At 40.4% G+C, this 26,079-nt stretch overlaps 1 protein-coding gene across 1 annotated transcript in view; it reads right to left on the reverse strand.

Moving 5' to 3' along the window:
• The window catches only part of CUBN (cubilin), a 265,371-nt gene that overhangs the window by 132,479 nt on the left and 106,813 nt on the right, over window positions 1-26,079 (reverse strand). Inside the window, exons 29-31 of the mRNA XM_036097059.2 lie at window positions 14,346-14,527; window positions 9,151-9,325; window positions 7,276-7,445 (exon numbers count right to left, since the gene is read on the reverse strand). Of these exons, the coding sequence (XP_035952952.1) occupies window positions 7,276-7,445; window positions 9,151-9,325; window positions 14,346-14,527 (527 nt within the window). The remainder of the gene's footprint in view (window positions 1-7,275; window positions 7,446-9,150; window positions 9,326-14,345; window positions 14,528-26,079) is intronic.

Here is a 26,079-nt window from a genome sequence, read left to right on the forward strand (position 1 = left end):
GCCTCCACAAGGCCAAGAGAGATGGCCTGGGGTTCCCTGTGGGCTTACCCTGCCTCCACTTAGGACCGCTGGGGACTGGACCTGCTACAGGAAGAGCTCTCTTCTGCAGGGCAAGTGGAGTGTGGAGATGACATCCTACCCAAGGCCGATCCTGCGTCCCAAAGCAGAAACCGAAGCTTAGCGAGTCTCTGCGAGTCTGACTGTGACCTCTGGAGTGAACACACACTGATGTCACCAGACCCCCAGTGTCTGTTTCTTCATGTCCCACCTCGCACTTCTCTTCCCACCCACAGACGCAACTCCTAACTGGATCCTCTTTCTCTGTGGGTTTGCCAGGCACTCGATTTTATAAATGAGCCATCTCAGATCCCCCAGCCATGACGAGAGTGAGTGGTGGAGCCATGCCCAGACACTAATGCCTAGTGGGGTTTGGCGCGTAGTTGACACCACAGATTGAATAGGTGTATGGAGCCCAGACTACCTGACTTCAAGGCAAAGACACCTTCCACCTCATATCTGGAATCCTAACACTCTTACTTATATTGATAAATGAAGTCTGGGTTCCTCCGAAAGAGAATTCAAAATGGTTCCAAAGGAACCCTAGTTTTATTTCTCCCCCTATTTTTTCAGTTGTCCTCTATTCTGCAATTCAGTTCCTTGCATGTACACTGTAATTTTTTTTAAAGATTTTATTTATTCATGAGAGACAGAGAGAGAGAGAGGCAGAGGGAGAAGCAGGTTCCCCACTGAGAAGGGAGCCCGATGCGGGATTCGATCCCAGGACCCTGGGATCATGACCTAAGCCAAAGGCAGATGCTTAACCGACTGAGCCACCCAGGCGCCCTGTACACTGTAATTTTTATATTTGATCAGAATACTTACTCTTACTTTAGGCTTGCTTATGTTTTAGTGCTGGCTGCTACTAATTTTTACTTGGTCTTGATCCTGACCCTCTGGACTTCAATGTTCTTATTTTTAAAATGAGACTACTACCCAAAAAATCAGCATATGACAGTAAATTATCTCTAATGTCTCCTCTTGCAACCTTAACATCCTATGTATCTATGTGTTTGTGACTATTAGTCATAATGCCTGTTAAAATTAATATTTCCAATTCTGATAATCCAAACTGTTACAGGAGTTGTAAAAAACGTGATTGCTGGTCACATCCAGCCATAATTGACCTTGATATTTAATAGTACACTTGAGCTCTATGAAAAATCCCATGAACACAAATATTATCTGGCAGTATCATTGGCAGCTGAATATTTTTCTCTCTGCTAATGACTCTAAGCAACAGGACCAAGAAATTAACTTGAATGTCTCCAGAATGAATGATTGGCTTTGTAGGAACTTAAACTGCAGAGATGTTATGTAAGATATTGGACTGTAGGGTACGTTTCACATCCAGAGTCCATCTAGCTGTAAAGGATAGATGGTTGGTGCCTCAATGCTTGCCTTCATGAACCCCTGGACAACTAACTGTAACTGGAGCCAAGCTTCCAGCCTCGCCAGGACACTGCCCGCCTGGTTCCAAGCTCTGCCAGCCTCCCATCCTATTAACTGGGTCCACTTGGCAACTACACATAGCAGATCTCTACCCTAGTTTACCAGAATAGTCCTTCTTCACATTACTTTATCTATTTGTAAAGGTAATTTATAGATTGTACAAACAAAAATGACTTAGCTTATGTGTGATTTCTGTAACTTTCAATTAAATAAATTTGCAAATCGAAGAAAACTATATATCTTGGGGTTAGCCATGTGTTTTAATTTCTCATCCTGAAAATATGAAATTTATAGGACCAATCCATCTCCAGATCTCTGCCTTGAACATGACTTCATCAGTTATTCCATTTACCCCTTACATTCAGCTGCTCTTTTCTACCAGCACCATGCCTTCTCCACATGCTCAAGCTTCTCCATCATTAAAACAGACAAACAAAAAAACCAACTTTCCATTGGTCTTGCCTTACCCATAGGTTATAGCCTTTTATCACCTTATACCATTCACAGCCATAACTCTAGGAAAAAGCTAAGAGGCTCCTGTCCCTCTTAACCCATCATGATCTAGTGTCTTCCACTACTACCCACACCCATCCTGTTCCTTACTAGGTCACCAAAGACTGAATCCAGTGGCTGTGCTTCAGTCCCCGTCCTCGCTGACCTCGGCTGGATCTGATACCTTCGATACGTTTGATCACCCACTCTTAAAATTGGCTTCACTCCTCATTTCTATACTACCACTCTCTGGTTCTCCACCTACTTCTGAGTGCCTTTTCTTAGTCTTCTCTTTCTCTGTTCCTCCATTTGCCCCTTAAATGGTGATACTTCCCAAAGAGTTTACTTGGCCCTTTTCTCTTTAGAAAATGCTATTATAAGTGATCACACCTACTTCTGTGGCTTTAACAACTACCCAGATATACAAAAATACCGTCAAATGTACATGTCCAGCTCAGATGCCACCCTGAGCACTAAACTCCTATGTCAAACTCTATAAGGGCCATAGTATGGACCTCTAAACTTAAAAGTTTCCAAAAATCAAACCCATGGTATCTACCCCTTTACTCACTTAACTTCGTAGCATCATCACTCACTCATTCTTCAAGTGAATAGATTTAACTCCCTCATCTCTATCACCCACCTCACCCTTTACCACGTAATTAGTCTCTAAATTTTGGTGATGGTACAACCACCATAAGTTCTCCAATACGTCTCTTTCTTGCCACACCCAAGGCCACTGCCCAAGGTTTTTCCACAGCTTCCCAAACAGCCTTCACGCTACCTTTCTCTTTCTCTGCCAACCCAGTCCTCACTTGGCTGCCTCTTATCATTGTAAAATACAGTTTTGAGTATGTGATTCCTCTGTTTTACAGAAAATTTCCCATACTCTCTATAGGATAATTTCAGATTCAGAAAGCATGAGAGAGTTTGTCCAATCCTGAGGCCACTCAGAATGTCTTCTATAGACTCTTGGTCTCTACATGCTCACCCATGTATAGCCACACTCCAGTACAACGTCTTTTCTATTCCCACATGTCTGTGCATAGTCATACCTCGGTGCACAATTTCCCCTATTCTTTTCCCAAAGCCTCCTCTCTTGGCCTCACTACCACATTTCTACTGGTGAAATTCTGCCACTCAAATGTCATCTCCAATGTGAAACCCTCTCTGGCCTCCAGATCCAAATGAATCGCTCCTTCTCTTTTCTCATGATGATTACTATAGTTATGGCATCCTAGGTACATGAGATGCTAGGCCTTGTGCTATGAGAAAGGTTCTTAAGCAGATTCTTCTTTCACTGATGTCCTTGAGGCCCATGATCACAGATGGGGAGCCCTGGATCTTCAGCCCATTGCTCCTTTTAGTATTCCGTGCTGCCCCCTTTCCCAGGCTCATTGAACATGCCTCTCGGAGGGTACTCACCATCAGCATCGTTATGGCTAGAATGAATCAATACCTTTCTACATGAAAAGCAGGTCACTTACATCATCTCAAATATCCCAACAATAAATCTGACACAGGTACTCTTATTCTCCCCATTTCACAGTTAAAGAAACTGCAGCTGAAAAGTTAACTTTCTCCAAGGCAACACAGCCTGAAAATGGCAGAATTCAGGCTCAGCCCCAGGTCTTCTGCACCACAAGGCTAGATTTCTTAACCATGGCACCATGCGATTGATGTAATTCACTTTTTATATCGAAGTCTTGCTCAAGTGCTTAGTGGCATCTGTTTCTGAATGCCCCGTCTGCCCACAGGCAGGGATACTGCAACTACTTCATACGGGATTCCCTTTTTCCGACAACTTGTTTGGACGATTACATTTTATATTTTATCTCATCTGCTAGACTGAACTCCTCCCAGCACCTGTCTTTGGGTTTATTTTCCTGTCTCCATGCCTATGACCAGATCATATTTGAGGCTTCACTTCCTCCTATCTGTTGCCTCCAGCTAAGTTTGTTAAGTCAAGCCAGGTTGCAGGCTGAGATATGGCAGTGGTTCATAGCAAACCCTGTCTGTGTATTTATATCTCATGTAGGTGGAAAGCTCTACTCATGAACACAGGAGGGGAAAAATGCAGCCATGCTGGGTGTGCCTTTGACCTAGGCTTTGTTTTGTTCACACACTTTTGTATGTTGAATTCTATGGGTTACAGACTTTACCAGAGAGAAGAGAAGATACCATACCTGGCACCATTCCAACTGGGAGAGGAAGCAAACGGCAGAGAATTGCCCACTGCAGACAAATCTACGAGGTAAACAATTTGTTTCTGGCCCATTTGAACTTCTCTTGAAGACCCCTTTTCTGTTTCAATGCTTTATTTCACCTTCATGCTTAAAGACTATTATATTAGGAGAGTACCGAGTCCCTGGTTGGTAGTTATTTTCTTTCTTTAGACTGAAGGCACCATTCCATTGTCTTTTCTCCTTCTAATCATCACTGTTGAAAGTCAGGGTTCAGTCTGCCACTTCTTAAAAGGCAATCTGTTCCCCTACCCACTCCCCTGACTGATTGTAATATTTTCCTTTTATCTTTCAATTTTTTAGATTAGTATATCTTTCTATTTATTTCTCTTTCTATTTCTACTCACTTAGTTGTTTGGGTTCCTTGGGATTCTTGTTTTTATAAATGTGATGTCTTTCATCAGTTTTAGAAAGGTCTTAGTCATTAGCTTTTCAAATATTGCTTCTGTTCCATTTATCTCTCACTTTTCCTCCTGAGATTACAACTAAATGTATGTTACATCTTTTTTTTTAAAGGATTTTATTTATTTATTTGACAGAGAGAGACACAGCGAGAGAAGGAACACAAGCAGGAGGAGTGGGAGAGGGAGAAGCAGGCTCCCTGCCGAGCAGGGAGCCTGATGCGGGGCTCGATCCCAGGACCCTGGGATCACAACCTGAGCCGAAGGCAGACGCTTAACGACTGAGCCACCCAGGCACCCCAAATGTATGTTATATCTTTTATAAGCCTCCTCTATGTGTCTCAACCTCTCTTTTATATTTTCTATCCTTTTGCTTATCTGTGCTTTTTCCCCAAATGATTCTTCTGACTTATCTTCCAGTTCACTGTTTCTCTTGTCATCTCTGTCTAATCTGTCTAAAATACAAAAACAAAAAAAGCTTTGACTAGATCTTAACTTCAGCTATTATATTTTATCCAGTTCTAAAAATTTTAATTGGTTCTCGTTCATATTTGCAGTGTCACTTTATATAGTTTGCAGTTCCTTGCTGAGAGTTTAAAGTTTGACTTTTATCTCCACGAGCTCAGTAATCATAATTGTTTACCAATCTGCCATATTAGTATGTTTATTTCCATTGTCTGTTATTCATATTGTATCTCATTTATGTTATATTATCTCTTCAGGTACATGCACATCTTTTATAATGTGCTGGCTATTGTCCATGAAAAATTATTAGTAGAAATGAGATCTAGGATGAATTTATCTCCCTTTAAAGAAGATTCTAAATTGCCTTTGTCAGATGTCCAAAGGTATGTTAACAGTACAGGGTGCCCTCTCATTATTCCATGGCTTCAGATTTTGGGGGCCACTCAGATGACTCAAAGCTGGGATGCAGTCTCTGTGAAGGCTGTTTTATTTTCCTTATACCTAGGATATGGGATGGTTTGGCAGGACTTCCACCCTATTCCATCTCTGAACTCAAACTTTGCTTCTCTTTGCCCTGAGAGGCTCACAGAGGTGCTGCTAACCCCTTCTGGATCAGCAAATGCCCTATAGGTAAAAGCTATCTCAAATACTAGACTCACATCTCTCAAATATTAACTCAGAAATTTCACACTATCTTGTGAGTTCTTTGCTACATTTAGGAAGGTGTTTTTTAATATCACCTAAAATGTTTAAATTGTCTTTGTCAGGAGAGTTGGTCTGAGTCACTGTTATGGCAAGTGTATACTTTGCTCTATACCTTAAGTTTGTACAAGCTTTGCCAACTTAGACTCTGAAGATTCATTTAGAAGACTAATACATAGTCATAAATCAACTGATCTTTTAAGTAGATTACTGATTTTATCTTGTAAAACAGTATTTGAAATTATACCATTTAACTGGACTATTTTGAAAAATGTGAAACAACTTTTGAGTTTTCCTGAGTTAAATCTGAAAGCTAGCCAGTTGGAGTTTGTGTAAGAAACTGTCAGAAAATTAAATAGAAAGATCCATTAGCCAAGAGAATCTGGTTTATATTTGAATGAAATGTCTCTAAACACAAATGAAAGATGGAAAAATCTTTGGTTAAAAAAAAATCAGGTAACCAAAAAAAAAAAATAAATGAAAAACAAAAAGAAAATCTCAAAATACGTCCTCATTCACTCTTGCATTAAGGATAAAGCATTAGTTTCAGGTGAGAATGTATTTAAGTTGAAGGTAGTGACAGAAACTTTGGTCATCTAACCAACTAATAGGCATCTCTCTTTCTTCCACCTCCATCCCCCAATTTATTCTGTCCTATCAGACACTGATTTGTTCAAGTAGCAGATTGAGATATCCTGATCTCAAGAAAAGTAGAACCCATGAAAACCCTCAGAGGCTTAATAATAATTGATTTGAAGTAGCTACGATAAATTCGTTCCACTTAAAGTTCCCTATTCTCTCTTGCAGCTAATTCCGACCAATGATTATGTAAAGGGACTTGTGTGAAAATTTTGCTTCCTTGATTCAAAAAATACAAAATAGAAACAAATAGCATTATTCCTTCTCCCTTTCTCTGCATCTGTACTCAGGCAGGATGTTCAGAGCTACTGCAGCCATTTTTTGACCATGAGGAAACAAACACAAAATGACAAATCAACACACTAACGATGGTAGAATAGAAACTGAGTTGCTAAACAAACCCTGCGATCAACTACCTCTTGATTTGTATTTAGGTAAAAAAGTAAATGTCCTTATATTTTAAGTTGCCAATAGTTGGGTTTCCCATGATTTGACATTGAAAACATCCATAACTAATGCATTTATTTTATTTTTTTTTTTTAAAGATTTTTTTATTTATTTATTTGAGACAGAGAGAATGAGAGAGAGAGAGCACATGAGAGGGGGGAGGGTCAGAGGGAGAAGCAGGCTCCTTGCTGAGCAGGGAGCCCGATGCGGGACTCGATCCAGGGACTCCAGGATCATGACCTGAGCCGATGGCAGTCGCTTAACCAACTGAGCCACCCAGGCGCCCCCATAACTAATGCATTTATTAAATATGCTCACAAAGCGATGTTCTGACCCAGGTTTGACTAGAGATGGTGCTTGAAATTTGTGTCACCTACCGTAATACAAGAGTCCTGAGGCTCAAGGTCAAAATCAGTGAAGTTCAAGAGAACACGGTGATTTCTTTCCACCCGAATGACCCAGGAGCAGTCAGTGTTACGCCTATAAGGACTGGGGTAATTTGGAGAATGAATCTCTCCATTGGGAGCCTGGAAAATCCCGCCACAACCTGTAAGTAGGAAACCCAATTCAAAAATGAGAGGAATCCCTGATGCATAAAACTTTGCCCCATGACCTGATAGCACAGAACAATATGCTGCTTTGTTCAACCACCTGTTTTATGTAGTTGGTGCTAAACATTGTGCAGAACTGAATATCCACCATTAATTCATGCATCCCAACAAAAAGAAGGATGACTAAGAAAATCTCTCAAATAATTTAAATACTGATGACAAAAGTAATTTTTAAAAAAAATTTTTAAATACTGAAAAGTAAATGCAAATAAAATCATGTTCTCATAAAGCCATAAAATGCCTCTTCTTTGCTCTCTAAAAATATAATATACTGTAAGAATAACACATCTCCTACGAATTTTGATAGCTTAGTAGTGTATGTTTTTAATAATTTAATATCTGCCTTTTAAAATTTAATATTCTGGACCTGGTACAGTTATTCAGTCTTTTTATTCCTATGATATTATCAAATACCTATCAATGTCTATCTCTATGACTTATCATATCTTGGAGTTATGATAATATAAACCTATAATAGAAAAATGTAGTATTATTTTCTAATAGTTGACAATCATTTTGGGTAATCTAAACACTATGTATACATAATCATATATATAATCCTCATTAAATTCAGGCATCATTAACTTTAGGGAAGATCTAACACACTTACTATACCATGTTAGGGTTCCAAAAGTGGGGCCATGAGGTAGCCTGGGGTCACATCTCTACTCTGGTATTTCCTAGCTATGTGACTTTGGACAAGTACTAACTTCTCTAGTTTCAATTTCCTCATTAGTAAGGTGAGGATTTGAAATTATCTCCCCTCACAGGGTGGTTGTGAGAGATGAAATGAGATCGTTCTCATAGAACAGTTAGAATAGATGCCTGGCACATAGGAAGCTGCCAGCAAACATATTTTTATTAGTAGTTGTATAGGTTAACATCTGCTCAAATATTTTGTACATTCATTTTTTATTAAAAAAAAATCTGCAACAGGTAAATATTTTTAGACAGCCTAAGATCCTAGGCAGAAAGTCACTATATAATACAATTCCTTGGAATTCACAAATTTAACATTTATAATTTGGGCATCTGCCAAGCATCCAAAGATCTATACCATGGCGTGAAGTAATTTACCACTTTGCTGTATTTACCCCAAAATAATTTACCCCAAGTAATTTACCCCAAATTTGAGGCCGGTAACCAGGCCTGAGGCCCTTGGAAAGTAAGTTAATCTAACCAATTTCGCCACTTCCGCTTTCACCATGGACTTGCATACTTGCATGCGCTAGTTTTCACATATTTTAACTCTGGAAGTTAAATTCTATCACATTTTTGGGGCACCTGGGTGGCTCAGTCGGCTAAGCAGCTGCCTTGGGCTCAGGTCATAATCCCAGGGTCCTGGGATCGAGCCCCGCATCGGGCTCCCTGCTCAGTGGGGTGCCTGCTTCTCCCTCTCCCACTCCCCCTGCTTGTGTTCCCTCTCTTGCTGTCTCTCTGTCAAATAAATAAATAAAATCTTTAAAAAAAAAATTCTATCTCATTTTTTTTAGGGAAGAGTATATGCCAAAGGAACATTTGCCATTTGAGGAGTCACTAAGTTGTCACTATGTTAGGCTTCATACCTCTCTCTCCAATCATTTCATAAAATTTATAAGGGTTCAGGTTAAGTATTTTGAGACACCTCCTTGGTTCACTCACCTCCGGGGACTGCTTGCCATGAGGCATTGAAGCCTCTCCCATTTATAGAGCTGTCGGTCTTGAAGCGGATGGCTAGCTCATTTCCAGTGCTGGAGACCTGCATGGGATTCTCAGATGATCTTTGGGCACACAGCTGAGCTATTCGGGGAGAGTGGAAATCAGGGCCTCCATAGATCTAAGACGGAATGTAGAAAAAAGGACTGAAATTAAGAGATATATTTAAGCAATGACAGCCCTTCCCCTGACCTCGTTTTACCACCAGCTCTTGGATTCTATTATCATGAGAGACTGAAATCTCAGCCTTCCTGGATGGGGATGAACTGTAAACTTGAGCTGGATTTTCAAAGGCACTCCCTCAGCCCTAGGAACACATAAATTCAACCACCCACAAAATGCCTGCTTATTTTATCAGTCAGAATTGTACAGCTGAACTGAACAGATTATTCAAGAATCTTCCCTATCTCCCCTTTTCCTCTTTCCACGTCTTCATAGGATTTCCTGCTTTCTTTGGCAGAGGCATTGCAGATAAAACAGTATCAAGTCTGATTTTCTAACTCTTCTAGGCACATGGAATAGTCTTAGCATAAAGCCATGTTGTTTGTGAAAATCAGTTCACTGAAAGCTGTTGATCTCCCAGTTGGATTTTTTATGATCTTCCACTTTGCAATCTGAATACTTTATAAGATTAGGCATTTAATATAATATTTTACTTTTTCAGAGAGAGTGAAAATACAACCTCTGTATCAGTGTGTTCTGTCGTATCCTTAAGAAGGGACTCCCCCAGATTCTCGCTGAACCTACTCCCAGAATCCTGTTGGTGGGAACATGACCAAGAGCAGCCAACTTCCTCTGGGAAATTGCCCTGGACTCTGCCCATATCTGGATGGCTCCCTCTAGATCCATCTCAAGTGTTCTCAGATCTCCTAGGCTCCTCAGATTGCAACCATCTACCTGACCAGGACCCAGTGCCCAGGGACACATTCCTCCCAGCAAGTGCCCCCCACCCCCACCCTGGGGTCTCAGAGTCACATCTTTCTGGCAGATGTGCCCAGCCCAGGGCAGGTCTCTAACCCCTCACACACTGATTTCTCAGTTGGGGGTGGGGGGGATGGAGGGTAGGGGAAAGGGGTGGGAAGATAAGAATCAAACAAAAAGTACTGAACCCCTACCTCCGGGTTTTGCCAAACTCGAATTTGTAGCAGAAAGACCATTTTTGGTGACAGTTTTCAGGCATAATGGTATCTGGGTCCTTCCCTCTCCCCCACATGTATATACTCATAATTCCGGGGCTCCAGGGCGGAACCAGAACCGGGGAAGCAGCGCTTGGGGAGATCTGTGCGCAGGGCCCTCCCACTCCTGGCACCTGTGCCGCTCTCTCCCCATTCCTCCTCCCGCCCCAGGCCCTCGCCCACCCTCAGGGCAGCTGTTGACTGATAGGGGGAATCACTCAAGTGTTCTCTGAGGGGAGAGAGCGAGAACAAGAAGCCTACTTTTGGCGAGGCGTGTGTGATTGGAATCTATAATGATTTCTTTGTCTGATTAATTCCCCCCAGCCATGCGGCAAGGGCCAAATGAATGAAGCTACTGTTCACAGAGGGCTGAGCACAAGGACTTTAATTGCAAAGGAATGAAGCAGGCGGATGGCTTCAAGCTTATTTTCATAGGAGGAGCTATGTTTGTGTGGCCCCCTAAGTCCCATCAAAAGCAGGACTTCAGGAGCAGCCCTGTGTGGCCCTTTACACGTACACATGTGCAAATGGAAGGAGCAGATCGCTTCTGGCTTACGGTGTCCTTTCCTCATTTCAAGATTTGCCTGCTTGCCACCCGCCCCCACAACACAGTCCTCAGAGCATGGAACTGACAGCACGAGCTGTCCGAGCCCAAGAAACAGCACATATTTGGAGAGAACACTGAGCACAAGGCTTTAGTTCTGACAAAGAAAACTTGCACATCGGCAAAATAGTCTTTGTTTTCCCTGCTCGGGGTCCCCTTAAGATCACAAACATAACGGGTATGAGGGTATGAGTTTGCTGGGCCTAGAAGCCTCCAGGAGAATCAACACTGCTGCTTTCGACCTTTTTCACTTCCCCTCTTACGGGGCTGGGCTCAGTACAGACCATGGAAGAGAGACCAGAGGGAGTAAACTGCCCACACCAAGCAATTGTCTTGATATATTGCCCCAAGGAGTGGATTTCCTTTTCTGCTTTATGCGGGTTCAGGCTCCTTTCTCAAGAGACTGAAGTAAAATCAGCCAGAGTGTTTCCATGACCCAAACAATAGAACAGTACTTTTGGCTTCCACAAATAACACCAATAGTTAACGCATGACTCTTCAAAAGAGGAAAAAGATGGAAAGAATTTCAGGGTGTGGTTCATTCGACTACAGCATATGACTAAACTTTGGGGGGAAAAAAACGGGTCTGATGATGGGAGATTAAAAAATGTGTTTTTAGCAAATGCTCAGGATATAGAACATTTCAAAGCCTATGGTTTTAATCTGTTTTGAACATTTCTTTCTGCTCTGTTAGCTCCATTTATTGTTACAATCAAGTCAGCATTCCAGGGTTATGAGTAACCGAACGGCTGTTGCTTAATGCAAGCGGCCACTTTCTGGACACTGATTTTTCAGGGAAAAAAAATATTGGCTCCTGGTAAAATCTGGTGAAACCCAGGTAGGCCCCATACCTGGTGACAGAGAGGTCCTACGTGGCTGTGCTCAGAATAGGAAAGGATAATGCACAGCCTCAGAACAGGTGGGTCAAGAAAGCCAGCAGTGTCTCAAGGCCACGTAGCCACCCCGGGTAACATTTTGAAGCCTATTGCTAGCATGTTATCAGCAGCTATGGTATGAGGGATGGACAAAATCATTTTATCATCATTAGTGCACATTTATTACAGCACCTTCCACCTGACAGAGCATTTACTAAGATGTCAAACAAGGTTTTGGAACAAAAAGTAAGGGGGTTACTCATTTCAGCCTTAAGAAGTAAGCTTTCCCAAAATACTTAAAGGGGTTCGAAATGTTCCCCCCAAACCCTGATTTTGATGGAACATGGGAGACCACCTTGTCCTAACAAAAACAAGCCCCAAGCTGACCGTAGCCTCTCCTCAGAGTGCTTTCTGGGCAGGCACAGGACCTGCCTAAATGCACTGCCTGGAGACCCTGCCTTTTCCCCTGACCCCCGAGCCGCTTGCAGGGAACAGCCCTAGTCTGCTTTCTCATGTAATGGGTGTGACAAAACCCACAGCACAATGAACCCATTTACATTTTGCCAACTGGGCAACAATCACATGCGCTTTGGAATATGAAAATAAAGGGTTCGGAACATTTCACATTACTGTGGAAAAGTCTGCTGCCAACCCTTTGTGTTAAGGGGTTTTATGCCACTGAAAAATATCCTTGCTGGCAAGAAAGACCATTTGAACTTCCACATGCGAGTGTTACTCCGACTCATACTGTGAGTGTGAATTTCGAGAGCCACCTTGTTCTTTCTTCCTAAAAACCTTTCCTCTTCTGAGATGGAGTCATGACTTGGCAACAACCAGGACCGACATGAAGACAAGGGTTGAGGTTTTAACCCGACAACTTACCCAGCTCCGTCTCTGATTTCACTTACTGCAGCATTATCCTCCTTTAGAGAGCCCAGAGCTGCTCAATACAATTCTGTGATTCTGCGTCCACTCAGTGAGGGCATGATTTGAGAACCCCATTTCTTTTCAAAGAAAGAACTTGTTGGGACACCTGGGCAGCTCAGTAGGTTAAACATCTGCCTTTGGTTTAGGTCATGATCTCAGGGTCCTGGGATCGAGCCCCGCTTTGGGCTCCCTGCTCAGCGGGGAGTCTGCTTCTCCCTCTCCCCCTGCCCCTCCCCCAACGCGTGCCCATGCTCTCTCTCTCTCTCACATACACACAAATAAAAAAATAAAATCTTTAAAAAAAAAAAAAGAAAGAACTTGTTTTGTAGTTAAATGATATTTTAAGTATTAAAGTTTCCTCTAAAGTCCATACCACTCATTTCAACATCTTGAGCACCACCCACATCTATCTATCTTTTTGTACTGGCTTATGTGGAGTGTGGAGTAGTGGATGGATTCAGCTCTGAGTTCTTCCATTCACTGTCCTCGTGCTCATGGAAAAACCCATCAACATTTTTGAGCCTCTGTTCTGATGATGGTAAAATGGGGACAAAATTCCCTTCATACCTTACGGGACTATTTAACATTCAAATGGGAAAATGGATGTCAAAATCCCTTTGCAAACCACCAACAATGTGCATTATTATGGTGTGTCAATCAGAGATACATATGCTTTCATTCATTCCACAAATATATATCATGTGTTCTACTATTTGCCAAGTACTTTGCAGCAGGTATAGCAGTAAAGCAAAACCAAAACAAATACCCAGCCCTTGGTGGATTTGAAGTTTTATCATACAGAACTGATAAGGATCAGGAAACACTATGGCCATCTCTAGAGCTGAGGTGGTAGGAGCTTTGTGTGTAGGAAGCCATTAAATTTTGCAGAGAGGTTCTGTTCCTAATGACTAGATCCCTGATTATAATAGATTCTCAAAGGTCATCTCAATTATCTGAGGTAAACCCTGTGCAGTGGTGTCGCATTTTGTACCCTGCACCATGGGGACCCTCCTCAGATGGCAGCTGCAGCTGTGGCCTTACCCCAAGATCACCCCTTCTCTATACTCTGCCTCCCCACTGTCTTCCCTAAGGGAGCTTTCTCAGACTAAAGTGGGGGGCAGTAACGATCCCAAGTACAATCCATCAATGGGGACAGCAGTTGGGGGACCAGTGCCTGGTTGCACCCTTAGAGGGATGGTTCTGATGAGCAGTCCTCATAGCACCTCAGAGGGTCCCAAGCCCAAGGGACCCCCAGGGGCTCCCCTCACTGGCTCTTCCTCCTTCACCCTCCTTCCTGCTGTCCCCTCACTCTTGCTTCCTGGTACCATCTTCAAGTTAAATTGCCTGCCACCAAGTTCTTCAGGCACTGCTTTTAGGGAAACCCAAACTGAGATATTAATCCCATTTGTTCATCAACATCACTCACAAAGAACTGAGACTCATCAAAATGTCTGGACATAGAACACTGTCGGCCACTGGAAATAATTTAGGAAGTTTTGCAGAGAGATCTCCAGTTCTACCCCAAATTTGGAATGGCTGATAAGCAATCTAAATTCCTACCTCCAGGATGTCAAAGTTGCACCTTACATGATACTCCACATCAAAGTCATGGATGGTGAGCTGAATGCTACTCCCAGGGGCTGTGGTAATGTACCAGAGGCACTCCTTGTTGGGGGGATACATGTTGGGGTACCCGGGGCTGCTGAAGGAGCCCGTAGTCCCAGACAACTCCCCACCACAACCTGTTGAAACAGCAAGGCTCAGTCAGTTCAAAGTGGGCATCGACCCCTGTGAAAAATTCAAAAATCCAACCAACCAAAAGATAATTGAAAATGTACAATGCCTAATTTAGGGGAAAACTCACAAAGTTATAATAAAGTTATAATTAAGCAGTTATAAAACAATGAGGAAAAAATCATGGCTACAACTTATTAAATGTATTCTTAAAAAACATTGATTACATCATTTGGTACAATAATTCTCAGTCCTTATTCTCACCACATCAAATCCTCGGTAATATATTTTAAATACCATTCTAATTTTTAGATTTTCTTCATTTTATTTAGGAAAGAATTTCATAGTAGGAAGTACAATGAACTAAATGAAAAGTGTTAGTGAATACCATGTCTCTCAGTCTTCAATTTCCTTGTATGTAATACATTATTTTTAATTCCTTATCAGATCTAAGATCTAGAATACTAAGGGCTAAAAATCATTACCTTTGTATGAGAGACTATAGGAAATTAAAAAAATATATGATATGTCCATAGCAGCTTCATTCATAATTGCCAGAACTTGGAAACAACCAAGACGTCCTTCAGTAGCTAAAAGCATAAATAAATTGTGGTACATCCAGACAATGGAATATTATTCAACGCTAACAACAAATGAGCTATCAAGCCAGAAAAAGACTTGGAGGAAATGTATATACATATTCATTAAGGAAAGAAACCAGTCTGAAAAGGCTCCATACTATTGGATTCCAAGTGTATGGCATTCTTGAAAAGGTAAAATTATGTAGACAGTAAAAAAGATAAGTGGTTGCCAGGGGCTAGAGCAGAGGAGGGATAAAAGGCCGAGCACAGGTTTTTAGGGCAGTAAACCTACTCTGTATGATACTATAATGGTGGCAATATGTCATTATACATCTGTCAGTCATTGAATGCCCAATGCCAAGAGTGAACCCTAATGTAAAGTATGGACCCTGGGTGAATGAAGTGTCAATGTAGGTTGATCAGTTGTAACAAATGTCCCACTCTGGTTGGGGTTGGACAGGGAGAGGCTGTGTATGTGTGGGGACAGGGGTAAATAAATGGGAACTCTACCTCTCACTCAATTTTGCTGTGAACTTAAAACTCTTCTAAAAAATCAAGTCTGTTACAAACAAAAACAGTAAATGATACAGGTCCTGACCCAGAAAACTTATATCTAAACACCAACTAAACAAACAAAAACTGGATATATAAAACCTAAGCATGGAAAACCCAAACATGAAGCTTATGTTTTAGGTGTATATATTATGCCCAAGAAAGTAATTAAGGCAAATCATTACAAGAAACAATCAGATATTTCACCATGTGATATATAGTAAGAGAAACTGCCACTAAGTGCTTAGATGTGTTTTACAGTTTTTTTTCCTATTTGAATACTCATAATAACCACATGAAACAGGTACTACTATATCTGCATTTCTCAAGTGATCAAATCAATGCAAACAGAGGTCAAGTGGTTTGCCCAAGGTTACCTGGCTTATAAGTGGTGGAGCAGGACATCCATACAAGCAATCTGATCATACCCAAATACTTAATTACTGAATTCTACAGACTCACGTAGTTTGTAGGAATTCAGAGATTTGAGAAGGGAGAGGAAGAGAAAACTTTGTGAAAGAAGTAAAATTTGAGGAAGGCTCAGATTTTAAAGACAAAATTAGAAAAAAAAAAAGATAAAATTAGGAAAAAAGATAAATCACCCTTTTTTCCAATAACAATTTTTGGTGATTAAAAAACATTGCTTAGGGCACCTGGGTGGCTCAGTTGGTTAAGCGTCTGACTCCTGTTTCCACTCAGGTCATGATCTCAGGGTCCTGAGATCAAGTCCTCTCAGGGCTCCACGCTCAGTGGGGAGTCTGCTTGAGATTCTCTCTCTCCCTCTCCCTACTCGTGCGTGTGCGTGTGTGTGCTCTCCCTCTCAAATAAATAATAAAATCTTCTTAAAAAAACAAACATTGCTTGCTCTGTCAACATATCTAAGCCACCTTTTCTATTTTTTCAGAATATTCTTTATTAGTTGGCAAAGTCTTCCAAGTATCTCCCCTCATTCTGCATCAAGACTTTTCTTGATAATACCTCCTCACTCCATGAACGTATGTGCATTGTCACATGAGTGCAATTAAACTGCCGTGACTTCAGACAAGCTCCTAAAGCTGAGGTCATGTCTCCTGTCCACGCTCTACAAACGTGCCTTATACAGTGAGTTAGAAAAAGGTTTTACAAGGGTTCAGAAGAAATATTCCCCATATAAAATCTCCACTTAACTGAAAATGGCTGAGGAGAATTCTAAGAAGAATCTTGATTCGGTAAAGAAATCTGATTCTAGCCCAATATGCCACTATCTTCTTGAGTTGCCTCCTCCTTCCCTTTGAAAACCCCGTGTTTTCAGACTTAAAGTGTCACACAGGGTAGTACCTTTTCTATGGCCTATAAAGCTCCTAATCTTCATTTCTGGTTAAAGCCCTGTGAAAAAGCTGTTTAAAATTAGCCGTGCTGATATTGTTTATAGACTGTGGTGGATGTTAAAAAAACAGGAATGCCATGAAAGATTAGAAAATATTTTTCCTCCTAGAACAACACATGGAAAACACTCCTAAAGCCAAAATCAGCACAGTTTATGAAGCCCCACTGCAAAACCGCAGGGGGCGCCGGTCACAGAATATGCCATCAAATGATGCCCCCTGGAGTTTTGCAACATAGTGACCCATATAAATCATCTGAAGATGCAGCACCTTCTACTAAAGTACACCATAGGGAAGCAAAAGCATTCTGTTACCCTGCCCCCCCCCCTGTTTTTTTCAACCTACATTTTTCAGGTCCTATGGATCTTGGTATCAGTTGTATCAGATTAAAAAAAAATCAAATGAAAAAAAGTCTTTGGAGGAGAATAACTTCATGGCCATATCATATAAAAGAGAACAAGGAGATGGAAGCTTGGATATCTCATCTCTGCATTTCTTTACTTCACTTCAGTTCACCAGACAAACTAATTCTATTTTTTTTTATCATAGTTGATTCATCTAAAAATCTGCAGGACATTTTCCATTGTCTTTTCCAATGGTTTTAGGTTTCCTTGTAAATTCTTTTGCTAATAACAGAACACGAATACCCTTAAACTGGTCAATGTAAGCTGGAATGATAATATCAGATTCTTGGCATTCAGTAATGCTTTGAAAAATTACAGCGTTTATTTTATCTACCCACTTACAGCTCTGGAGGCCCACAGTGTACTTTTCCCTAAGATTTAAAACAAACATAAACAAGGTTTACAAAACATAAAGCCAAACTGTACTTTTAGGTATGTCATGTTCTCTTCTCATCAGTAGCACTTAAGTGTGTGTCTTTTAAGGAGAAATTCCAATATTCCTATTGTACATTCATTTGGTGGTATTTTATGGTAAAACTATAAAGTACTGGAAAATGAAGTTAATTCTGATCATATGGTAGAAATTTCACTCTTTCTATTTCTACATTCTGAAAAGAGATAGAAATAACTCTCCAGTTCCCATTCATTCATTCATTCATCCAATAAGTGTTTATTGAGCATATACAACACTATGAGCCGTGTTATAGAAGCCAGGTGTATTTAATGCCTCTGGAAAAAAATCCATTTATAGATCTAAAATGTGCTCTCCCTACCTGCCCCTCTCTAAGTTATTAAACTCCTTTTGCTGTTCCTTCAGTTTGCAAAGAGTAACTTCAGTAAGTTTTGATTTGGAAAAAACAGTGAATTCTGTTTTATCCTTTACAAGTTAATTGGTGGTAAGTTATAAATAAGAATAAATAAATGGTCATGTTGAGCTGCTAAAAGATATTTTAAAAGTTGTTAGGTTTGATAGTACTGTGTTAGCATAATTCTCTTTTGGTACTTATTTCCAGTCCACAGATGAGAGATTTTAATCAACATTTAGCCAGTTATGCTTCACTCTCTTGGGTATCATCACTTTTTCCTTGATTTTGGTATTTTTTGACAAATGTGTAGATGGTATCAGGCAAAAGAAAATATGTCAAAATATACATTTTAAAAACTGAAAAAATGAATGATGTCTGGTTTTTTTTTTCCTATGCTCTCTTTTAGTGGTAAGGGAAAACATATTCACAAAAAATTATGAAAATTTCTATTAACTAAAAAATTAAATACCAAAAAATTAAATATGTAATGAATTTATTTGGTACTTTGTTTCATAAATTCAAGCTATCATTTGGCTAACAGTGAAACATTAAAACAGGAATTTGGAGTTGTATAATTATGGATAAAAATGAAAAATTATGAAGTCACACTAAGAGCTGAACTTTTTAAATTACAAATGAAAGCAAATGACAATTATAATTCACAATAAATAGTGGATTTTTTAAAGAATGTATAATGTGAGTCTTCCGAATTTTATTTATGCATCATTTTCCACTTAATTAGCTCTGGAAAAGGGAGTCAGTTCCAATACCAGAAATATGATTGAGAACCATATCAACATATACTAGCCCATCATCAATCAAAAGAAATATGAAGATAATCCAAAAGTCCCATTGTGTGTAATTCTGAAAAAGAGAATGTGTTCCAAATGCTGAAATGAATCAAAAGCTAAGTTTAATTCTGCCTCATCAACAATGTCTTACTCATATTGGATAGCACAGCTGTTTGTTTTATTTGATTTACTATTTTTGCACCTCTTGTGGAAGAAACAAGGTGTGTTTTGTTTTTGTTTTTGTTTTTGTTTTTTTATTTATTTGAGAGAGCGAGAAAGAGCACAAGCAGGGTAAAGGGCAGAGAGAGAAGCAGACTCCCCGTGAGCAGGAAGCCCGATGTGGGACTCGATTCTGGGAACTCCGCAATCATGACCTGAGCCGAAGGCGGACACTCAACCGACTGAGCCATCCAGGTGCCCCTTGTTTTGTTTTTAATGAAGATTGTGAAATTAAAAAATATACCTATTTGAAAAGGTGCTTTACCTCCATAGTTGCTATCAGTGTTCCTAATGTCCAATACTAAAAACTTTCTACATAAACAAGTATCTTCATTTTACTTTCCTGTTAAATTTAAATTTGGGGAGGGGGAAAATTTAAAAAAAAATTAAAAATAAATAAAAAATTAATTAATTAAAAATAAATAATAAATTGGGGCATGTGGGTGGCTCAGTTGGTTAAGCATCTGACTCTTGATTTTGGCTCAGGTCATGATCTCCGGTCGTGGGATTGAGCCCTGGGTTGGGCTCTGTGCTGGGCAGGGAGCCTGCTTAAGATTCTCTTTCCCTTTCCATCTGCTCCTCCCCTTCCCACCCTGCTCTCTCTCTCTCACTCTCTCTCTCTCAATAAATAAATAGATAATAAGATAAAATAAAATAAATTTGATGGGGGAGAACAGGAAGGGGAAAAAGTGTTTTGTTCACTGCACTATTTTGTTTGGTGTAGGGTTTAGGATTTGACAATCTCTTGTTAAACTACACTTTCTCCTGAATGAATCACAGAAGGGAACATCTTTTTAAATCCATCCACCCATTTTGGAGACGGAAACAACAAGGCTTCTGGAAAATTGCAGGTGTCAACATCTCAGAGTAGAAATAATGGTACAGACACGTGTGAATATTACAACTAACGAAACGGCTGAGAAAGCACACAGGTATGTGTGGCTATGCAATAATCTAAAAATCATGTGGTTGTTAGTCATGCCCGTGACTTTGGGTGGGTGACAAGGGGGTCACAGGAAGGGGAAGGATAGAGAGGTGGAGGTTGGAGATGAAGGAGGTTACATCAACCAATCATTATCAGGAAATAATGTAGGAGGTGATGTTTAGATTTCCAGTATCCTCTCCATCATCATGTTACCTGTCCAGTCAAATGAATAATAAAATGTAAAAGAAATAGAGAAGTTTTCTATAGCTGGGCTTCAGGAATCTAAAATAGAGGAGAGTGACTTAGGAAAGCATTTCGGGGATTGCCATATGGAAAATGATTAAGTGAGGAAAAGACTAACCAAGGAGCGTACAATGGAGTGAATACAGGGCTTTGAGAGAGACATTTTTGGAAGAAATAGAGTTAGAGTAGCTCTTTATAGCCAGTTAGTAAGAGATTTTCATGGAAGAGACAACATAAGTTCAGAGTTGCCTAATTTGCATGTTAGGTTGCAAAACTTTTGAAAATATAATAATATTCCAAGTAAAGCCCAGGCTGGGTTCCAACCTTGGCTGTGTTACTACTTGCATAACTAATTTAACCTTTCTCATCCTCAATTTCTTCATCTGTAACAGCATTAATCCTTCACCTCGTAGGGTTGTTGTACAGATTAAATGAAATAACCAAAGTAAAGTTTTTCATTTAAGTTGTTCATTAAGCTACAGTAAAGAGAGTTCATATTTGCATGGGAGCTCATAGTTTTTCAAAGCGCTTTTAATAAACACATTATCTTATTTGAAATTCCTAACAACTCTATGCAACAGTCAAGAATGATCGTATCAGATCATATCAGCTATCCTACTTAGAGACAAGCAAAGTGAGGCTCCAGAGGGCTGCTGGACTTGCAGCTCACGTTGTGAATGCACATCTGGGGCCACCCCCATCTCTGCCCAGCCCCCCAACCCCCTACCCCCAGTTCTGTGTTCTCTCCACTATGCCTTGTTGGGCACTTGAGCCCAAAAGCACTGGAATGGCAGTGTTGAACACTGTCGTCATTACTGTTCTGTCTGTCTACTGAGGGGAAAATCACCACAGCAACCTGAAAAAAATAAATAAAGCAAAACCCTTTCATTTAATGTGAGGCAAATCTGACAAAATCTAATATACTAATATCATTAGACAGCAGCTGAGCTGGAATAGAATAAGGTCCTACAGAGAATCACATGTTTTTCAGTTTTAATTAGTTAATCTTTATAAAACTTTTAGTACTGGTGACTGATAATCTATTTGATTTCTTTTCCTCCAAACTCCTAGTCATCAGCTGAAAGGAAGTGCTTACCTTATCAGCAGGAAGCACATTGATCTACTGAACTCATAACAAGGAAGAGTTAAAAGCTGTTGCTAGACTTGCTTACTTGTGAAGATAGTTTAAATCTTTTTCATAAAAGGACTTTGCTAACACTGTTTTTTGTTTTGTTTTCTTGGTCTAAAAGAAGCAAGTTACAAAATTTCAGAATGCACATACAAAAATTAAGTATAATCTATGTATGTTCTCTCCTCAAGGTTTTGGGTTGTCGGTGTCGGTTTTAAATAAAAGAGTCCGAATAAAAGCAAACCAGCAAGGAAAGAGCTAAATGGAATCACAGGCTCCAAGTTTTAAAAGTGCTTTATGTAGTTCCCTACAATTGCTCAAATGCAGTCTCTTCTTTACACTTGGCATTTTCTTGAAACTATGCTCCACAAACCAGTAGTACTGGGAGGGTGGCCAGCGTGGAACCCGCAAGGCCAAAGCCCACCGAGGCTGGAAGAAAAGGAACAGAGAACAGACCCAAACAGGACATCTTCACATCCTTATCCTTTAACTTCCAAAGGAAACACCTGAGAAATCAGCAGTCATGTCAAAAAAGGAGGTGAAAAGCCAAAGTACAGTAAAAGAATAAATTTTAAACACAATAAATCATGATGCTCACACACCTCATTAAAATGACTGATGCAGATTGTAATTGTTTTTCTATTACTCTAAATTAAAAATGTTCTCTCCTATAATACCTTGAGAGGTGCCTCACTACTTAGCCCAGTTTCCCCCTGACATGCTAGAGGGCAGCATGTGGAGGCAGTGGGGTTGCTGGAAAACATTGTCAATACGGATTCTTCCGGTGGGGCAGGTATGATGCAAAATGGCAACTAGGAGCTCAGAAGTGGGGGATGGTCCAACCCAAGGCAAGGTTGAACTATTTCCTGGAGTACAGAGGCCTCACTTCTGTTTCATCTATGAGATATGCAAATAATATAGGTAAAGCAATTTTGAACAGAGAAATTTAAGGATGGGGGTAGAAGGTGGAGGTAGAGAAAAATGTGAGTTCCCTAAAATGGCCGAAGTTGTCCAAAGGTGACTGTAGCATGTAGAATAACCACAAAAAGTCAGCAATTTTACCTGTTAATTCTGATTTTACCAGTTAATTCCCCAACAGTCTAAAAGTGGATGCTGCTCTCCTGGGATGCAGGAGAAAGGCAGATGGTAGGTATCTATCCTACTAAGAGAAAATATGAAAATCAGATCACTAGACTCTTTGGAGATAAGACCAAGGGTAGAGCCCTCAGAATCCATCTGATTTCAAGGATATGATCTGATCTTAATGATTTGCAGATTTTCTGGGATATTTTGTGGGTTAGCACAAGCTAGAGCAATCACAGATGAAACCAGAGAAGAAGATCAGATAATAAAAAGACCAAGAAATGTGAAATTCTCCTGAGAATAAAGGAAGAAGAAGAAGACAAAGCAGGGTGACCCCAAGAAAGGAGAAAGTTCTCAAAAGCTGCAGATGCTCCTGTATTAGGGTGAAGAGTGTCCCCCAGAAATCACATCCACCTGGAATCTGTGAATGTGACCATATTTGGATACAGGGTCTTTGCAGATGTTACCAAGTTAAGATAAGGTCACACTGAATTAGAGTGGGGCTGATCCAATATAATAGGTGTCCTCATAGGAAGAGGGAAATCTGGACACAGACACACAGGAGGAGGAAGGCCACCGATGATGGAGACAGAGATTGGAATTATGCTTTTAGAAGCCAAAGAAAGCCAAGGATTGCCATCAACCAGCAGTAGCTAGAAGAGGTAAGGAAGGATTCTTCCCTAGAGCCTTTGGAGGAATGGCCCTGCTGACACCTGGAATTTGGACTTTAGCCTTCAGAACTTTGAAAATAAATTTCTGTTGTTTTAATCCTCCCAGTTTGTGGTATTTTGTTACAGAAGCCTTAGGGAAGCTAATGTACCCCCATTCTTTTCTTGACAGACAGGGTGGCCAAACTTGAAGACAGACACAAAACTATAGCCACTTTGAGTATAATATCTGAAGGAGTTGGGGTGTGTAAGCTCTCCCTACTCCTTCTTGTGTTAATTACTTCCTATTTATCACACTGAGATTGAGATAATGGTTGGTTAAGGATAAGGTTAGAAGATAGAGAAAGTTGGTTTCAGTCTCTTTGGGCTGCTATAACAAAATGCCACAGACTGAGTAGCTTATACACATCAGGAATTTATTTCTCAAAGTTCTGGAGGCTGGAGGACCGAGCTCAGGGTGCCCACATGATTGGTGAAGACCTTCTTCTGGGTCGCAGACCTCATGTGGCAGAGGGATTTCTTGGGCCTCTTTTTTTAAGGGCCTAATCCCAGAGCCCTCATCACCTTATCACCTCCCAAATGCCCCACCTCCTAATACCATCACCTTTGGGGTTAGGTTCAACACATGAGTTTTGGGGAGACACAAACATTCAGACTCAGCAAAGTCGACTGTTGAGAAAGCTACAGACAGACTTAGGGTCGGTAGCACAATAGGAGAAACACAAACTCAAGAACTAAGGATAAGGATTTTTAGCACTGAGTAACCAGTAAGGGTTTAAACAGTTTCCTCTTCCATGAGGACCTCATCTCAGGCCCAGACTTTCAGAAAATCACTTGTCTGACTGATTTCCATACAGCAATGGATATGGAGTAGAGTTGTCTCTTTTCAATGGTAGCGACAAAAAAAGAGAGAAAGAATAAGGCCATACCATGAAGTTAATGACTTGGAAAATAGAGGTGAGGAGCTCAAAATCGATTCTGTCCATAGTTATAAAATGACTTTTAAATGACTATATAAGATGTCATAGAAATATTCAAAATTAAGATTATCATAGCTATCTGACTCTCCAAGATATCCTGAAGCTGACTATTGAAGTATTTCACCTTAGTACACCATTAAAGAGAAATGAACCCAATGGAGCCATATTTGGGAACTTTTCACATTGTATAAATTTTAATTTCCTGTATATGAAAGGATAACAATCTTTCATTTTGACCCAGAGAAGTATAGCCAATCGCATTGTCTTTTAATTTTGATTAACTATGTCCTTTCTCTTCTTCATCTACTCATTCTGGCCAAATTAAACAATGGTTCCTCAGTAGCAATTTTTTGCTTATAATTCAGAGGTCAATCAATCACTCAATCTCTTTCTCTTATGCATTTTTTAAATTATCTAAGAGTTCTGAACAAAACAGATGAAAATAGTATAAAAATATCTTCCAAGGAAATGAAATGAGACCAAGGCAACTCAACTAATTTCCCCCAAAAAATGCATGCCTAGTCCTGCCTAAGGCTACTAATAGCTCCTTTATGAAATCCTCCAAATAGGCAAAGACTGAGGAAATGTGTTCTCTTGATGCGATTTCCAAGGTCAACACTCATACTTCTATTTAAAAATATGCATTCTAATCCTGCTTTCTTTTGATTTAATTGTTTTGGCCTGCAGTGTCCTTACAGGGAAAGGCTTATGAACCTCCCCGCATGGCTCTGCAGCATGCCCCACCACTGTTTCCTTCTCTCTCCTTCCCCAACTCCCAACCTTTCCTCCACAGCCAGGGTGCTCCATATCAACAAATGGACAGATGTGGGAGGGATATGACCTTGTCAACGGTCATATCCTCTAACCATCCAAGCTCTGTCCAAGCCTGAGACACAGGATCATTTTCTGTGATGATATCAGGGGTGAAGGCCACTTACAGGGCAAAGGCTGCAGGCATCCAGCCTGTGAGGTCATTTCCTTGGAAAGGGACAAATGTTTCTGGGGCAGAGCTCCAAAATTAACCCCATCGAGTGCTGCACTCTGTCCCCTATTGCTGACTTCCAGTCAAGCCAATCTATTTTGGGGGTGGCTGTCCTTTCACTCTTCACTGTAATAAAACTCCTGTAAACTAGTTTGGGTAACTAAACCATGATAACAGATTAGATGACCTCTGTGGTCTATCCTAGCTCAGAAGTTTAGGATTCCATCAACCCTAGGTAGCAACTCCCAAAGAGGAGCACTTTATAAATGAGTAACAGAGCAGATACTGTGTTGAAGGACAAATAACATCAGCTATTTTGAACTAGTTGTTTGCTAAGTAATGTGCTTCCCCCCATTATTGCTACTTGAACCTGAAGAAAGGAGGAATTGTGTAATTCAGTGGGGAGACCTTGGAACCAGAATATTATTTACTTGGGAAAGACTGCATATGTTCATTTTCAAACATTCCTATCCTCAATGGGAATTTAATTACAAAATTACCTACTATAAACTCCGACCATCTCTGCATTGCAATATAGCTTAATCTCTCTTGCAATGAATAGTTGTGAGGAAAACGGACTTGCTTTTAGGCAGAGTGCAGCTCTTTAAAACAGAGGCTTTGGAGTTCTATACCACACTTTGGTTTTGTGTCCTGATTCTAAAACTCTCTGGATTTGTGAGTTTGGGGAGGTTATTTAACTTCTCTAAGGCTCCTTCCTCAGTGTTCTTATCTGTAATGTGGGGATGATGATGCTTACTTCAGCACATTATTGGACAAAACATGAGACAATATTTAAAGCACTAACCAAAGGGCTCAACACACGGCAAGTATCA

This window comes from Halichoerus grypus, chromosome 6 (genome assembly GCF_964656455.1).
Source record: "Halichoerus grypus chromosome 6, mHalGry1.hap1.1, whole genome shotgun sequence".
NCBI lineage: Eukaryota > Metazoa > Chordata > Mammalia > Carnivora > Phocidae > Halichoerus > Halichoerus grypus.